This window comes from Coffea arabica, chromosome 1c, assembly GCF_036785885.1.
Source record: "Coffea arabica cultivar ET-39 chromosome 1c, Coffea Arabica ET-39 HiFi, whole genome shotgun sequence".
In the NCBI taxonomy this organism is placed as follows: domain Eukaryota; kingdom Viridiplantae; phylum Streptophyta; class Magnoliopsida; order Gentianales; family Rubiaceae; genus Coffea; species Coffea arabica.
The window spans coordinates 39,434,922-39,452,826 of NC_092310.1; the positions used below are offsets into that span (position 1 = coordinate 39,434,922).

The following is a 17,905-nucleotide window of genomic DNA, read 5'->3' on the forward strand; positions in this document are numbered from 1 at the left end:
CATTTGCAAAACAGTAAATATGGATTATCAATAATTCAAGGAACATTTACAATGGAAAGCGATAGTAACATTCATGAAAGGATACATTCATTCTCCTGACATTTCATCGCTCATTTGGTCATTCATTTCATTTCATTCACCCCGTCCCTGGCTTTTGGCCAGGCTCCACCAACCTACATAGGTAATACTCGAGTATACCAAACGTTCACCCAAGTTCCTAATCGCCTGACCGAGTCCGCTTCTGGCTCAAAACGACCGGTAACAAGGGGCAATGGCCAGTTCAGCCCAAAAGGCTTACATTCATGCGCAAGTAACATTTCAATCGAAAATTTCACATTTATCGAGGTCGAGTGCGATAAAGTACACACTCGCCTCGAAAACTCGTTTTGGAAATCATTATAAGCGCTTAACACGTTATCAACCAAAATACAAGTCATGAAGTCAAGAAATATAGCAAACAAGGCACACTCACATGCCAGCACGCATGATATGCAAGAAAACATTTCAAAAGTAACTTTGGAAACAGTTCAAAAGTAAATAATGTAAGAAACGGTTCATAAATAACTTTAGAAGTAGTTTGAGGTCACTCACCTCCACGGCTCAGAAACCATCCATCATGTATCATTGCCTTGCTCAAATCCAAGTCTTAGATCACAAACTTAATGCAAACAAGTCCCTTCAAAGTTCGGACAGCACTTCCCCTGAATTTGCTAACTTTTTCAGCCATCATGGCTTCATTATTTCCTCAGCCAGTCCCAAAGGTACACACACAACAACAAGTTCATCCAATAGCCATTCAGCAAGCTCCAAGAAGTACAAAGACAAGTCAAGCTAGGGAAAAAAAATCCGGAAATGAAACTTAAGCTCAAAACCAGAAAAACAGTTTTGACGTCATTTTGCGGTAATGGTACCAAAGGCGCTACGATTGTCGGATGAAGGTGCAAGACCCACCGTTTCGAAGCTAAGAGATAGGGCTACAACAATGTAGAAGGCCACTCAGTCCAAATCCTAGCACAACTAGGTCAAAAATGCAGAATACCACAACCTGAACCGTAATTGCAGGTTTGCAAATCACTCAATGCTGTAATTAGTCCAACTCAGTCTATACAAGTCCAAATGCATTGATTCCAAGGGAATATGATAGCTAAGACATTCAGCTACATTTCATCAGAAGACACCAACATCCAAATCCAAAGCAATTCCAGTCAAAATGGCCAATTACAAGTGCAGTTTTCGCATTCTGATCAACCCAGAACAGCAACAGTAAAATCGACATATCTCATTCTACACTAATCCAAATGACCTGAAATTTTGCAGGCACTTCAAACTCATCAATACCTACAACTTTCATGTTTTAAGCAAAGTCCAATTCGGCCTCTAACCCTATGATCCAAAACCGGACAGAATTAGGGGTTATAAAACCCTAACTTTCCACAATTCAATCCAAACCCAAAATTGGTTGCAATTATCACTAATTCACACCTACTAGAGTCTTTCCCCCTCATTATGAACCATCATAGATGACCACAACATCACATTCATATTAAACCAGAAAATTCCTCAAAAATATAAAAACTTCACCAAATCAACTCAAACCAAGAAATAAATCACATAATCCATCGCTTTAGCTTCCACTAGGCACCAATTAACCATCATTAAGTATAGGAGGGAGTTCATATACCACTTACCAAGTAAACAAGAGAGAGGGAGTTGTAGGACACCTTAGCTCTCCAAGAAAACTTCACTAATCAACTTACTAGCACCTAATGGAAGGATAATATGGAGTAGAAACTAATTTAGGTAAGTGGTTTGGATGATTTGTGCTAGTTGGGAGCTTGAAATTTGAAGAAATCCTCTTCCTTCTTGAGCTTAAGAGAGCCGGCCATGGAGGAGTAAAAATGAGTGAATTTTGAGCAATTTTTAAGATATTTAACCAATTTGGTCAAAAGTCAAAAACCATGAATAGTTGTCATAAGCCATACCCAATGAAATGGTGACACTTGTCACCTCAATTAATGCATTCCTATCCTTTCTTTTCTCTCTCACATCAATCATTTCACACACTCTACTTATCTCTTAACACCCGATAAATTTTACACAGTATCCGAAACTTAACCTTATTGGCCGAATTTTTCCGAACTTTTCGCACTAGTGGGTCCCACGTCCATTATTTATCCTTAATTTTCTAAAAACTCACCAAGGCTAGAAAAATTATCTAAAAACTATAATTACTCATAAAAATTCCTCAGGAAAAATTTCCTAAGCCAGGAAATGCAAAAAACATGCTATTAAAGGAAATAAAACCCTCGGAAAAGATTAGGGTTTTTACGGGTTCTCACACTCATACTTTTCGGGGCGTCACAAGCATTCTGTACATAGTTCAGAAATTCTTGAGTTAAGAGGCTGAAAAGATCAGAGTTAATCAGCTGTAGGAGAAGACTAGGGAGACAGGGATGTTTGTTGTGGTCCTGTTTTTTTACTTTTCAGCTTGTTTCTGCCTCAGTATTGGTTGGTTTGTCTGCTTCACCAGTGTCAATATTCCCTCTACCTTGTGCAAAGGGGATTTGATTTTCCAATATAATTCCAAGGGGATATTTTGCAGATTCGACGTGCAATTCAAATATTGTTGAGTTTGGTTAAGTATGCAAGTAATAATGCAACAATTTTGTCACTCATAATTTAGTCATGATGCAGATACATGATGAATAAGAAATGCATGCTTGTGATTTGCTCAAGCGAAAGGGGCTATCAGCAGAATTAACTTGACTAGCATGGTCGTACAAACGTTCACTCAACCTGCAATGTCTGATGTTCCACCAGCTATAGTTTCTTGACAATGTGTCATGCAGTGGGAGGTGGGAAAATAGAGTGGGGAAAGAGGGGTTGTGGGGGTTTGGAGGAACATCAAAATGTTTATGTAAACGGAACATCAAAATGTTTTTTTTTTTTTTTAAAAAAAAAGAAGATCATGAAAAATGGTATTTTAGAACGTGGATTGGTTACATTGGAGGATAGCAGAAGGCCATAGCCAAGAGCCGCTAGGTCCAGGAGAGCCTTGTTGTCGGGTCGAGTGGTTCCCACAAATCAGAATCAGGATCTACTACTTGTGTGTGATTTATTATTTTAAGTGGATTTGATGCATCTCAAATCATTTTTAGGTACATTTTGATCCAAAGTTTTCTTTAATACTGCTGCTACTGCTTTCCCCATTTCTCCATCCACCCCCACTCCCCTCATATTTGGTTAGCTAATTCCAAAAAGTTCAGTAATTTTCTTGTGCCGGTCAATTACAGAAGTCCAAAGCAAAGGCAAATACAAGTGTGAGTGCGTGCTGCAGTTTCTTTCTTATGTTCACAGGACATCCAATTGTTAATAGACTAATAGTATGGACGCAGGGAATAATCCAACCTCGTCCTTTGGGCTGCTTCTAAGTGTTGCCATTTCAGAATATAGACTTCGGAAGTTTTCACTGCCGTTTCCTATGGTCCGAACACAAGCTACAAAGGCCAATTTTGCATTTTTCATTTCTCTTCCTTGTCACTATCCTTCTAAAAACAACCAATTTCCAGCTCATGGGAGTGCGGAGCAAGGCAAAGAAAGAGCCTCTACTCAGAAGAAAAATGAAGAGTCGAGTCGAGTCAAGAGTCTAAGGTCCGATATTTTTAGTAGAACCATAGAAGATCAGCTATCAGACATTTTTAGCAGTGACTTGCTACATTTGATCATGCGCAAGTGTGAAAGAGGATAACGGTTTAGGCATCTTGCAAATGTTCTCGACTCCTGGGGTAGACACTTTAGACCAGAAACTCTCTTCTCTTCGTTGCAAAAATTAACGGCAGAGTTTCAAAAAATCCAATCCGCCCTGGTGGCAGAAGTTTCTGCTACCTGATGATGACTAGAAAGAGTCAGATGGAAGTACTAACGCGATTGCGGTTCTTTGACTTCAAAAGTCTTTTAACGAACTCTAGCAGCCTCCAAAGGGAACGCTCTCAAGCCTGAGACCCATCCTTTTCAATCCCATACCTAACCTACCCCCATCCATGCCTAATGCGCGTTTAACCAACATCATTGCCAGGTTTACTAACGTTTCCAAATCCCACAGCAGGCACAGCAAGTAATCATTGGTCCCAAGAACCCAAGTCTGGTGCCCCAAAGAAAATTTGAGAATTGATAGAGAAAGACAATATCGTGCTAATCACCCCAGACGTAGATATGAAACTGTGAAGAGGCATTCCAGTTGTATCACAACTGGTAAACTTGAAATCCAAAACCCAACTGCGTTTTCCCGTGGAAACGCGATGTCTTCTTCCTCTTGACAACATATGCACAAGCAGGTCAAGTAAATACTCGGTCTCCAGCTGTAACATGTGCCATTTTCTAGAACACATTCAGACCAAGTAATAACCTGAGGGATAATGCTCCCACCGTATAAGCAACAGTCTTGGAAGTCCGTCTTTCTTTTTCTTTTTTTCCGCCTTCTTTCCTTTGCCCAGATATAGATCAAATTATACATGTAACAGCTGGAAACTGCTAAAGCCAGATTTTAAAATGAATCAACAGATTATATGGGAAAACTGGAACAGCAAATAAAAGGATCCGAGTATTGCAGCGCATCTCTATCCTTGATAGCAATAGAAGAAAGTTTACAGCAGATAGGAGGGTCTGCAACTTGAAAACCAGAACTGTCACCTCTCGAATTTTGGGTATCAGTATTGGAAGGATGGGAAACCAGCATTAGAATGATGACAAACTTAATACCAAAATGGCAAAATCCTAAATGTGTGTGTGTGCGCGCGCGTGTGAGAGAGAGAGAGAGGGAATCCCCACCAAACAAACACACACCACCACAAAAAAAAAAAGTTGCAAGACACGGATATGATTGTGAAATAAATACAGGGTTTTTATCTAAAGATGCATGCAATCAAAAGTATCTGGACAGGTTTTAACATTATTTTGGTAGCTGTGACTCATAAATCATAATTCAAGAAATTAAATGGGTTTTAAATGACATGTGCCATCGGTTATATTACTCGCACTGTGAATATTACTTAGATCAGTGAAACCAGTGCATCAAATTTGACAATAACACAAGTTTGCAGAGGGCACGACTTACTTTTGTGGATGCCCAGACATGCACAATAGGCATCATTTCTATAAATGAACTAAAATATCCAACTAATTGCTTTCATTATTGCTCATCATCATCGCGGTTACTTTGATTGTGTTTCTGAGCTCTATACATATCTGCTACCTGCAATCCAACAACAATTCAGAAAGAAAGAGGCCCAGGCAACATTTCATTAATGTGCGAAAGATTATCAGTGAATTAATAAAGAACCAGTAATCAAAAGATTTTTCTTTACCATATCAGCAGAAGAGGCATCCTCTGGATTCTTATCTTCTCGAACCCGTAGTAAACGTGGAAACCGAAGAGAAATTCCCTTTGGAAAATTAAAATTAACTAGGTGAAGGGATATCAGATTTGAATCACAGGAAAAAAATTTTTCATTGTCTAAGAATAACTCACGATCTACATAACAATAATCTCAACACCCGGTTTACCACTAGTTTGGTATGTCAGAGGAAAAAAAAGTGTCACGATGTGGCATGAAGTTCAACAGCCATATACACTTTCCTTTGGGGCACGACGAGGGGCAGCACTCCCTCCAAAATTGAATGAAGTCTAAAGATTTTACCATGTACATAATTTATTTTCAAAGTAGTCCTTTTTGACAAAAGGGTTTGCCCCTTCTAATGTTTTAAAAATCTTATAGCACTTAACAGAGCACCGCAGCCCCCCCACCCCCCCCCCCCCCCCCCAACAACAAAAAAAACACCCAGCGGCTAACAAAAAGTCTTGGTTTTGCCAATGCTTGCAAAAAAGGATAGAATGATAGAAAAAGGGAGGAGAAAATGACCAGTAAAATTAATCTTAAGAGCTTAATCAAAGTATGATGGATTCACTGCCAGGAAGTTCAGATGTATTCTTTAACTTAATTGTACACGCTTGGAAGTAAACAAATACCTTGTCTGAATCCACAATACCAGTAGCAGCACGATGAACAGGACTGATAGTCAGATCAGCAGCTTTTACCTCCCAAACCTGAAGGAGTATGACTCAAAAGATCACTGTATGAGGCAGAACAATAATCTGCATAAAAAAGGAGCATGCTAGAAGAAAGTCTATATTCACAAGGAACGGGATTCCCACATGTACAACACGAAGAATGCTAATAAAGCATCCAACTTAAGTCTAAAAAAATGGATGTATCAAACAAAACCCATAGAGCAAGAAAACTTCGCTCCCAACATTTCTTCCTGAGTACAGAAACACTCTGGAAAAGAATATCACAAAACATTGGCATAGAATTATTGCATAATTCATTACGATCAATGAGAATCTCACAAAAGAATAGACATTGAAAGATTATGTGAGCCAGCTGGCACTGATGTAAAAAGCAGAGTAATGAAAAAAAGGAAGAAAATCACAAACAATGAACAGAAAAGGAAGCAGAGGATAACTTATACTACCTCAATAGGTTCAAACCATACATCTGGATTGATTGTATCTGAGTACCGGTAATAAGACTGGGATATCATTTAAATCCAGAAGCATGTCAGAATCTGTATAAGGTTTACAGAAATACAAAATTCTTCCTATTCAATGAGGAAGTAAATGAAATACCTTTGGCTTGGGAATAACTTTAGAGCGCAAGCTGGCAGAGCGCTCTTCAAGCACAGCTTCAGAAAATCCAGTGCCTAAGCACAACCAAGAAGTTTCTTATCACTTGATGTCAAGGGATGTATGTATTTAGAGTTTAGACAAAGTAATTGAAGTTTCCTATCAAGGTAAATTTCACAGTGAACCATTAAGTAGGCACATTACCAATTTTACATATGCTCTGGAATTCTTCGTTGTTGACATCATAACAAGCAAGGAGAAAGGCTCCATAAACACCTAAAAATGGTTCAACAAAGTTATGAAACCAACTTCCAATAAATGCAGCAATACAAACCCAATTAAAAAGCAAAAGAGTATACACTGGTAACTATATCTGAAGCTAGGGTGAAGAATGTCAAGCATAGTGACACAAATCTGAATCTGAGCCAAAATAAGCGAATAATCACTTAGTGTCCTCTCAAAAATATGATATGTCAAATTACCAGTACGTTTTCCCCGGCCATGGAAAGCAGCAATGGGAACCAAATCCAGTGAGTCACCCGTACTGCAGATCATATAAGGTGAAAAGTAAGTTTTCATCCTTGGTTGCTTTTCAAATTTCTGTAGTAATCCTTTCTCGTCGAGGCTACTACAGCATGCCATGATCATTCAGTTTCTATATTTATGTTTGACCTTCTTCTTGACATTCCAAATCAATTACTCGGGGCAGAAGTTCAGCAAATTTAAGGTTGATCTAGTATTTCATCCATCCCTTTAAATGTGTGCTTGCTACCAATCCAGTATTTCATCAATCCATTGAATGTAAATTTGCCATTTTTTGGATGTATCGATTTACCTAAAAGGTAAAATTGCTGAATAATTATGCCCCAAAGGAATAGCCAGTGCTGTGAGTTCAATGCACATACCTATCCATGTAATCATTTTTCAACTTCAGCCAGTTATTTGACCGCTTGGAAGGCTCATACGTGGCATCTTTCTTCAATGTCTTAATTATCAACCCCTCACAACTGCAAAGATGGATAGACAAAATAACAAACAGTTCTTGTAGAATCTGTAGAAACATTTTTGTTGATTCTGCAGAAAGAAGCTCCAAGCTAGGAGCCCTCAGGTGAAGCTAAGCACATCTCAACTTTGAAGCCAGAAAAAAGGGAGAAACTACTACTTCTTAGACAAATAATATTACATTTCACCATCTATTAATGCAGGGAAAAAAAGGGAAAAAGAACTCCTTAGACCACAGCACATTAGGAACATATAGCAAGAAAAAATGACAGATGTACAGAGAAAAAACTGAATTAAATTATCTAACTAGTTGACTTTTCTGACCAGCCAAAATTCTAGTGCACTAGAAGCCATAAGGTTGGATGATCTTATATTGCACTAGGCAAGCATAAGATCATCAAATACAACAGGTTTGACCTAACAGAGAGAAACTGTATTGTACAAAACTTTGTCCACAGGCAAAAGTTGACAGATATAATAATTACGATTCCGCCAAGTGCAGAAGTCAAAGATTAAAAAAGAAAAATTCTAACAGTAAATAAAGTAGATTAAGCCAATTAGTAACAATACAATAAGGCCACGACAGGAAAATGATCTTGAACTCTGCAAAGAAGAGTTACCTGGCATCAACAGCAGCTTCAAGGAACTTCTGTATTTCCTCAAGATCATTTGATGTTACTGCTGTAGCAAATTGAAAAAAGCCAGGTTCTTCCTCAAATGACTCGTAAAGATGCTGCATAAAACCAGTCATAAAGAGTAAAGGAAAATAACATGACTACTAAAAGGTCGACAATCGGCATTAAAGATAATAGCCTGAGACATGTTTACTGAGCAAGCACTGTCATTTGGATTCTTTTTAGTTTATTTCATCGTGGGAAAAGGAGAGGAGGAGAGTCACAAGACGTTCTTTATGCGATACTCAAAACATTTTGGTCAAACCATTTTAGTAATTTGACTTTAAATAAAAAATCCAAGAGTCTTTTTACCCAACGCTAAAAGCAGATAAAGATATTAACATCATTGAACAAAAATTAGCATACCTGCCTTCGACTGTCAAGCTGTGCTTGTAGAAGAGGTTGGCCATTGATATACAAGATATCAAAAGCATATATGCAAACACCAACCTTTATTTCACTCAAGACCACATTTTTACGAGCCCGTGTGCTGAGGACCTGCCACCAATTCAATACTTTTAAGTCTGAATTTGTAATACCATTCTTACAACTCTAGTCATATTAGTAGCCCAATTAGTAATGAATCTACCCTTAGTCATATTCATCAAAATTTCACCACCTTCAAATATTTTAGAGCAGACACTGGACAGATCAAATTGGCCGAAACTTTAATACCTCAACAGTCAAAAATCTCCAGTTCCTATCAAAGAAAATCAAGAATTTTATGACATCAACTGACTCAAATGAAGCACCTGAAATAGATGCAAGAAAGAACTTGCACGTGTAGTTTTAAGATATCCCATAGGGGGACTGAAGGTGTTGGGAAGCATTTCATGGGCCAGGCCCCAGGCATGCCCCATTTAAGTTCATGATGAGATAGCCCATAACAGATAGCCCTAGGATTTTGAGCATGCTCAATACCAAGATGATTCTTACAGCACCCAAAGTTGACGAGTTCACAAACGAAAAACAAAGATGACTCGACCACTTTCTTCCCAATACAGGATTGAAGGAGATTTGTTACTTTGCCAATTTAATACTTCAGCATTGATTGTACATAAATTATTAACATTGTATATGTTGTTGTCATATGCCACAACAAAGATCATGAAGGCTACACAATAAGCAATGCTAGAGCCAGAATGGGAGACTTAAATCAGTTAGCAATCGATTTTTCTATTTAACTTCAATTGTTCTGATGTGCTAGCATAGTTAAAAGGACCACTTCAGCAGGCCCATGACAAAATCAGATTTACAAAGATCTTGCACTTAGGCAAGCTCAATATTACAGAAGTAAACAGTTCACCTGGAAGGGGAGAATTTTTTTCTTCTCACGATCAAATGCAACAATTTCACAATCAAGAACAAATGAGGTTACAGACGGCCTTTTAAACCTGCAATAAAACAGCTAAATGTCAGGAAAATTGAGAGAGATTTTCTGGCAGACTTGTAATGTTAGTAGGGAACAACTAGTCATTCTTAAAAATAAGCTCTACTGATATACTCTCATACCCAACTATGTAAATTATGTTTCTGCTCATTAAGAAAGCAATAGACTACAAAAACCCATCATGAGAAGGCCCACCACAGCAGTGAAAGTACAGTGCTAAGCTCAGACAGCCTTACTCAACCAAGTAAAGAGACTCTTCCTGTTCATCAAACCATTAACCAGCTTGTGACGGCATGTTCCAAATCAAAGTTGGAATGGGCTACAATAAAAGTACCTTGAAATTGCATCCACAACATCAGGATACTTTCCAGTGTTTCTTTCTGCATTTCGACTATATATCTCCACTGTACCATCCTCCATGTAGTGAATCTGCAGGACATGGTTAGACAAACACACACCACCAAGACTGTGAAAGGAAAGGCATATAACATAGGCGTCATGTCTAGTTTCTTGCTACCTGAGCACGTTCTCCATCATACTTGTATTCACAGGTGAATTCAATATCCTGAAACTTATCCAATATTTCAGAAACTCCCTTAGTTGGTTTTGCTAGCATAGGTCCAACAGGAACACCAGGTGAAAAGCTACATGTCTTGGGAAGATCCCATACACCATCAGCAAGAAGAGCAGGGATTATTTTATCATAGACTGGAATTACCGAGTAAACTTGTTTCACGATTTTAGCAGCCTGAGGGAAGGAAAGCAATTTCACAACATGTTTATGCAATAAACAAAAAACTCTCTTAAATTTGCACATAGTATTAGCATAATAATAAAATCTAATTAAAAAATTGATTCAAACTCTCTCAGAAGTTTAAATTCATGCCAAGATACCTCTTCTAAAGAAGAATCTATATTTGCAGGAGTTGAAGATTGCTTATCAGCATAAACTGCAGCATGGCCCAAAGCAGCTAACAGAGTTTGCTCAGCTAAACCAATGCGCAGTTTCGCCTGCATGTAGAGTTCAAGAATAATTTTCAGGGATTAAAGGTGCCAATTTGTGATATTAGATCTTCAATTGTCTGACCTGGAGCAGACGAATCAAGTACTGAGGCTCACAATCAGTAGCAGCAACCAGTAGTGCCTTGATATGATTCTTTTTCTTCTCTTGACTATCCTTACCAGATTCCTAATGCAAATCACGTAGAGATACAGTTACAAAACTAAAGAAGTAAACCGTTATGCTCTTCTCTAGATCAATAAATTATAAGTTAATAAACAAGCACCAATTCATGTGCATATCTCGGCAGATTACCCATCATCCCAAAAAAAAAAAAAGCCTCTCTCTCTCCCCCCTGATGTTCAACTTTTCTCACCCGTCTCTCTCTCTTTCGTTTCCTCTGTAATCTTTATCTTACTCTCTCTCTCTCTCTACGTATGCTTCTCTTGCCCCCCTCGCAACTTTCACTTTTACCTCCTAACCCATCCTCTCCTCTACCGGTCAGCCCTCCCTTCAACATGCAACGACCATGGAAGCCAAGCTAGAGATAGATAATTGAGGTTTTTTTTTTGTTGGTCTCATGGTAGATCAGCCTTTCCTACATATTAACAGTGTTGTGGGGATGTTGTTGGGAATTCATGATGGATCAAAGTTTTGATTAACAGTTTGTGGTGATTTTGGCAGTTTTGCAGATATATGAAATATTGAAAAAATAGTATGCTATCATTTGAAATTGGTGGGGATTAGTGGGATGATTCAAAGAGTTGAAAACATTTCTAGTTTGGCAAGAATGGATGTGATGTTAGCGGCTGCTTTTGTTGTTGTTTGTTGTTGGCTGAGTTTTTTTTTTTTTTTTTATTTCGTTGTTGGCTGAGTTCGGTGGCGGTCTAGTTCTAGTCATACAGAGTCCATTTGGGAAGAAAGATAACAAAGTTGGCAAAAGGGGGAAAAGAATTAGCTAGACATACTAAAAAAAAAAAAAAAAAAATTCAGTGGATTCCTATTTCACCACAACAAACCAAACATACGAAAAGAAGTTGCTAAAACCCATTACGATTGAGGACCTTTGATACTCATTGCTATTGTCATTCCAGAATACCAACCAAACAGGTAGTTAGTGTACTCTAGCTCCAAAACATTTCAAAAAATAGATTTCAAGTTTCATGTATGGAAACCAATAAAGGCAATTATGAATATCTTAAGGAATAAGGCAATCCAGTTTAACTCTCATCTACAGCGAATAAGATCAAAGCATCATCCAAGTCCATGAAATGGGAAAATTCAAAGGTACCTTAGCAATAAGGCGAAATGTATCAAAAACTTTAACAACAGTTAGTGCTTCTGGTTTGCGCATTAAAGACTGAGACGAACGGCTTGCTTTTGCAACAAGGCCTAGATCACCAAGCTCCTGAGGCAAGTCGGATAGTGAAGTAATCATTCAAAATCAAAAAGAAGAAAGAAATTGCGGGCAAAAACTTGCAGGATTTTGATATGTCAGGAGATTCCTGCACACAAATTATTAAGCAAATATAACTAGACTACACCATTCGCAAGCTTTGAATGAAATTCTGCTCCTCTAACTACAAAATTTCTTAAAACAAGTGCAGTGTACTCATTGCAGAAAGATCAGCCAGAGCCTTCCATTAAATCAAGCAACTAGAGTCACAGAAGTCAAGTAAATCATAAAGAGAATAAATGATAAATTTTTTTTTGCAAATTGTATCTTAGATCAATTAAAAAAAATTTTTTTTCCAGACAAGCTACAGCGTACAAAATGTAACAACAACCAACGTACAGCTGCAGCCAAAGAAAGTAACAAGGTAAAACTAAAGCAGCTTCTCAAATTATGCAGTTACTTCGCAGAACCAAAATCGAGCCCATAACTAAAATCATAGGCAAAGGGTCGAATGTTTTTGACATCAACATAGCACCAAAGCTAAATTCAAAATATTCAATTAAATGTGGCATTTGACTGGACAAGCTTTTTTTCTAATCCCATTCTTGATAATTTGTATAAGAACAATAGTGCTTGTACTGAGTTAGTAGATACCTTGCAAACCGAATCAGACAACATAATAATCACCATAGCAGCATTCTACAGCATTGAAGCCACAGCCAGGCAGAGGCCTAAATACAGCGTGGGACTTATGTTTCTTTCTCCTCCCCTATTCTCCATCTCATTTATTAATGTTTTGCAATTACTGAAACAAGGCCAAAAATCTCTAGAATTTCATTTACTAGAACTGAGAACAAGTTACCAGCGATCATTCGGTCATTTCACTTGAAGTACGATTTCTTTAATTTCTTGGCATCAAGTTAAGAAAAGCCAACTCCACAAACAATAATATTCAGAGATAAGAAAAGAAATTCAATCATTTGTAAACCACACCCAAGACTTGATAAACACGAGTGACTGGAATGTAGTAGAGTTTCACCTTGTACTGCTTCTTAATTTGTGCTTCTTTTGTTCCGCACGCCTCGGACAGAGCCTTAATAATCGAAGCATCCCCAATCCCAAGCTCCAATCCTTCATGAGCTGGAGCAATTCGGTTCGCCAAAAGGTAAACAACAGCCACCAAATCCTCTGGCATCGTTTCCATCACAGTCCTCAACATGTTACAAACAATTGCAGTTATCGCAATCCGCCCTGATTCTTTAGAAATAGCATCCAACGCCTTCGCTACAAACATAAACGGCACCCTTTGTCCCTTTCCCCAATATGCCGCCTTCTTGGGATCAAAACTTGCCGCCTTATCCTTCAACTCAAGAAGGCTCTCATCAGGAGTAATTGCCACCTTAGGTTTCTTAACCACCGCTTCCTCACTTTTCCCCAGCTGGGCATCCTTAATCTTGCTCGAATCGTCATTTTTCATATCTTTTTCCAGCTGGGCTTCTTTAATTTGAGCTGAATCAGGTTCTTTGACTGAAATCGGAGCAGAATTTTGAGAAGTGATGATGGGGGTGGGGGTTTTGCGTTTCTTGGGAGATGGTTTTTGTTGTTTCTGCTCGGACTTTTTCTTGCTGGCATTGCACATGAGGAGGTCGAAGGCAGAAGGGCGAGAAGCCATTGCTGCTAGTGATCCTGGATTAACTAATGGAATCGAGAGAAAGAGGGATCTCTGAGAGAAGGGTTTTGCGGGGAAGGAAGAATAGATGAGAAAGTAGGGCTTAAAGCCGAGTGGTTTTCTGAGGGGATGAAGCGAAAGAGTGTGGTGGGTAAAGTGGAGTGAAGAAGAGCATGACCTGAATGCGGTGAGCATCAGCTGCCGTTTTTCTGCTACGGAGAGGGAGACAACTGACACGGGTTGCTGTTGCGGATGCGGATGGCTAGGAGGGAAGAGGAAGGCAACTGACACGGGTTTGTGACTTGTCTATGCTTTTGCAGCCGTAGGCCATTGTACAACTGTATCCCTTCAAGTTGCAGCAAAGGAGGCAGCAGAAAACAAGAGGTTCAGGTCCTCGCCCTGCAGGATTATGCATTTGTGACTGAAAAATCACAGCTTGAAAGTTCTAGGCAGATAAGCTGTGGGGTGAAATTATCCCTAAGCTTCCAGCTCTCCTTAGAATCCGTACCCCTGTGGCCATCTGTTACATTTTAACGATCATTTCAATATCTTATCTAAACAGTTATCAGCCTTTGCACATAAGAAGATGGCTTTTTCTAATCTCTATTCTACATTCTTGATGCAGGCTCTGTTTAAGGAGGCAGTCAGCTAGTTCCAAAATGCAACAGCAGGAAAACAAAGAAAACTTGTTCGAATTAGAGGACGTGATGCTGCCAACTGCTGGCGTACCGACTGATTTTGGACCAGCTTCATCACCTTTTACTTACAAAGACTGTAAAGATGATAAGCAACATGGTGCTGAACTTAAATCTAGACGACCAGAAAGAACCTCAATTGGTGGAAGACCATTAAGAAAGGCAGCTGAGAAGGTTCAATCCTACAAAGAAGTCCCTTTAAATAGTAAAATGAGGAGAGCAAATTGAGCTGTATGAAATTTGAAAATCAGAGTCTTGTGCTATATATTTAGCCTGCAGATTTGCTCTTCTGCACTCATAGATTATGGTTATGTCAATTTGGTTTTGATTTTGTGTAATGTGTGTATACTTCATGTCACCATCTATAACAGTACAGCAACTCTTCATTGTCCCTCGTCTTTTTCTTTTTCTTTTTTCCTAAGATGAAAAAACCCTCATTCTCCCTCATTTTTAATTGTGTAGTTGTAATACGTACATACATACATATATTGAAAAGGGGGTAAATTTAGTTAGATAATTCTTTTTTCTTTTTCTTTTTAGTTGGTGGGGGTTGGGGGTAGGGATGTAATCGAGCCAAGTCGAGCTCGAGTATCGCTATACTCGAGCTCGACTCGACTCATACAAACAGAAGCTCGAGCTCGACTCGAGCTCGATCGAGCCCGAAAATCGATACTCGAAGATCGACTCGAAGAATTTCCTTTAGGCTCGAGACTCGACTCGATAAGGCTCGATCTTTAATCGAGCCTTATCAAGTCGAGTCTTATCAAGCTTTTTGACTCGATTTGACCAAAAAACCAGATCAAAGGTGACGTTTTGGGTGGACATATACAACATGCCTAGCCATTTCAAGATCAGCATCCATCTCACTGTTGTGTTAACACTCACAACTATCAAAGCAAAAATAATCGATGAAGAAATAAGACAGGGTAAGCATACAAAAGAGCTAACGAACGAACGGCAACATGGAGATCAAATGCTTTCTTGCTTAAATAGCCATTAAAGGTGACAACAAAACTTCAATAACTCAACCTGAGAATCTGAAGCTATCAAATCACCACAATAACTATAGATGGTGTATTCGATCAACAACTTGGATGCAAAAAGACTTGGCCATCTCACAGAAAGAGGCTGCAGCATAACTTCTTTTCAAATCATGTCATGGTTCCGCCACTTTACTCTTGTTTCTGTAAAAGTTTCTCAATTTCTCTGATTCTAAATCAAATTTCTTGAAAATTTCCGTAACAACTAATCGTCAAAAAAGAAAAATTTCTACAATTTGAAAAGTGCATATTTCATTCAAAAATCCACAATTCCTGTTCAAACACCTTTTTAACATCTCCTCAAACCCATGCCATGTAAGAAGTAAGCAACAGAAGTAAAATGCTGCAAGTTCAAACCAACAATTCAAGCTCATTTTCAGATACATAATTCACGAATAGTGGAAATAATTACCTTTTACTACTTTTCCAAATTGTGCCAAAAAATTCACATATTCCACCTTCTCAGAACTTAAAATTATGCTAAAAATGAAGACCACTTTCATCAACATTAGAGTTTCTTATCTATGCCACGTTAGCAACTACAGCATAAAAAAATAGATAAATAAATAAATAACAATTTAGAAGAATACATAGGGAAACAGAAGGGAAAAGTTTACCATAGTCGATCTTGGCCCATTTTAATGCCAGAGACACAGAGCCAAAAACAGAGGAGCACTTACCTAAGTGAGCCAGAGATGAGCAGTGATGAACCAGCGATGAACTAGTGAGATCTTGGTGCTTCGTCTTCAACACTCGGCAGCGATGAACCAGCACGGCAGGACACAGCCGACAGGAGACGTAGAGCGCGGCGGACTGGCGGAGGCCGGAGAGGCAGAGAGCAGCTTCGATTTGGGACTTGGGACTTGGGACTTGTTAAGGCGATGGCGATGGCGATGGCGATGGAGTCTCACAGATGCAGCGAGCAACGGCGTCGGCGACGAACGGAGTGAGGGTGTAGATCTAAATCAGTCAGAGTCAGTGGCTGCCGGCTGGTAAAGTGAATTTTTTTGCTAGGCTTTCTTCGAACAGAGAAGAAAGTCGAACAGAGAAGGATTTTTAGTGTTTTTTACAATTATGTTATTACTTTTTTGCCATTATAGGATTTTATTATAAAGAAGGATATATTGTAAATTCCATATAACTTATACCCATAATGGTCATTTTATAATTATAATAAATATATATATTATTTAAATTATAAATATTTTATTTAAATAACTCCGGCTCGTCGAGTAGCTCGACGAGCCACGAGCTCGAAAAATGCGACTCAAAACTCGACTCAATTTGCAGTCGAGCTACTCGAAACTCGACTCGAACTCGATCAACTCGAGTCGAGTTGTTGACCGAGCTACTCGCGAGTAGCTCGGCTCACGAAGGATAGAAGGCAACATGGTTAATGTGACATTTTAATAGGCTTAGTATTTAAGGTTGTTGTTTGCTACATGTGAATTGGCTTGGGCTGATAATGGTACATTGTACTTGCCAAGAGTAAGTAGTGTTTGAACTGAACCTTGTAGCCCATGCAACTATCTGTCATAAATAAGATTGGACAAGATTGCAGAAAAGGCTGCAGCGTTGGGCACCTGTCCTCCAATGCAACAATAATTACATGATCGTTGGCTCCATTTAAGTATTACCATAGAACTACTGAATTCATGGCCACAGAAAAGGGATTAAATTTCTCTTTTAACTATAAATTGAGGGTTCGAACTTCACTTATAATAAAAAAATAATTTAAAGGAGATATTAAAGTATTCTTTTGATTTAATCAGATTTTTATATAGAGTCTTTTTAGACTTTTTTCCTTTAAATTAAGACAGATTAAATTATAAAAATATTTATCGATGTTATAAAATAAATAAGTATACCATAGCTTTCTAGTCAAAACAGGAAAAAGCTGATATGATGAGTGATGACCCTAGTCGCAGATCCCAAAACACTGTCCACCTGAATATGCATATAATTTTGGCTGGCTACACGAACGTGCAGGTTGTAAGACGGGGGAAGGATGGTTAGGCAAGCTTGTTTTTTGGGTAAGAGAGGAGTTCTTGGTTAGACGAGTGAGAGCGTACGTGACTGTGCACTTTTTTTTTTTTTTTGGGATAGAGCTCTATTGGCAAAAAAAATCTTTAATAGCACCGCAAATATGTTTTTGTATTACTTTTTAATATTTTTTTATTTCATATACATTACATTATAAAAAATCTTATGCTATTTTTTAAAAATATTATTCCAAATAATATTCTATCCAAATACACTAGACTATTTTATTTGCATCATATTCAATCACCTTTTAATTATTTTACATGCATCGTATCATATAGAATGTGCTGTAATGTTAACCTAAATAATTTTTC

General features: G+C 38.4%; 2 protein-coding genes across 5 annotated transcripts; one reads left to right on the plus strand and one right to left on the minus strand.

The window, feature by feature from the left end:
• Positions 1 to 4,994: 4,994 nt before the first annotated feature.
• LOC140014126 (DNA ligase 1-like) lies at positions 4,995 to 16,620 on the minus strand. Of its 4 annotated transcripts, none has more exons than XM_072064568.1 (18): positions 16,229 to 16,617; positions 13,184 to 14,212; positions 12,040 to 12,156; positions 10,836 to 10,937; positions 10,643 to 10,759; positions 10,266 to 10,496; positions 10,083 to 10,177; positions 9,665 to 9,752; positions 8,725 to 8,856; positions 8,305 to 8,417; positions 7,588 to 7,689; positions 7,165 to 7,226; positions 6,887 to 6,958; positions 6,686 to 6,759; positions 6,532 to 6,588; positions 6,026 to 6,103; positions 5,364 to 5,441; positions 4,995 to 5,251 (listed from the first exon to the last, which is right to left on the minus strand). In XM_072064568.1, exons 2-18 carry the CDS (start codon positions 14,006 to 14,008, stop codon positions 5,189 to 5,191), a joined length of 2,406 nt encoding a protein of 801 aa, XP_071920669.1. In that variant the 5' UTR covers positions 14,009 to 14,212; positions 16,229 to 16,617; the 3' UTR covers positions 4,995 to 5,188. The 4 variants fall into 4 exon arrangements, with proteins under 4 accessions (XP_071920669.1, XP_071920641.1, XP_071920695.1 ...); XM_072064540.1 differs by having other exon boundaries at positions 13,184 to 14,333; XM_072064594.1 differs by lacking the exon at positions 12,040 to 12,156 and having other exon boundaries at positions 13,184 to 14,333; positions 16,229 to 16,618.
• On the plus strand, positions 14,072 to 14,736 carry LOC140005267 (shugoshin-1-like). Its single transcript, XM_072045985.1, has 3 exons — positions 14,072 to 14,093; positions 14,140 to 14,203; positions 14,439 to 14,736. Exons 1-3 carry the CDS (start codon positions 14,072 to 14,074, stop codon positions 14,734 to 14,736), a joined length of 384 nt encoding a protein of 127 aa, XP_071902086.1.
• Positions 16,621 to 17,905: the final 1,285 nt, after the last annotated feature.

Coding starts and splice junctions, on each gene's coding strand:
- LOC140014126 (XM_072064568.1), bottom strand. CDS start 14,008: ATGCTCACCGCATTCAGGTCATGCTCTTCTTCACTCCACTTTACCCAC. Junction 6,589..6,685: donor AAGTTATTCCCAAGCCAAAG/GTATTTCATTTA, acceptor ATGATATCCCAG/TCTTATTACCGGTACTCAGA. Junction 6,104..6,531: donor TATGGTTTGAACCTATTGAG/GTAGTATAAGTT, acceptor ATACTCCTTCAG/GTTTGGGAGGTAAAAGCTGC.
- LOC140005267 (XM_072045985.1), top strand. CDS start 14,072: ATGGCTAGGAGGGAAGAGGAAG. Junction 14,094..14,139: donor GGCTAGGAGGGAAGAGGAAG/GCAACTGACACG, acceptor TTGCAGCCGTAG/GCCATTGTACAACTGTATCC. Junction 14,204..14,438: donor GCAGAAAACAAGAGGTTCAG/GTCCTCGCCCTG, acceptor TTCTTGATGCAG/GCTCTGTTTAAGGAGGCAGT.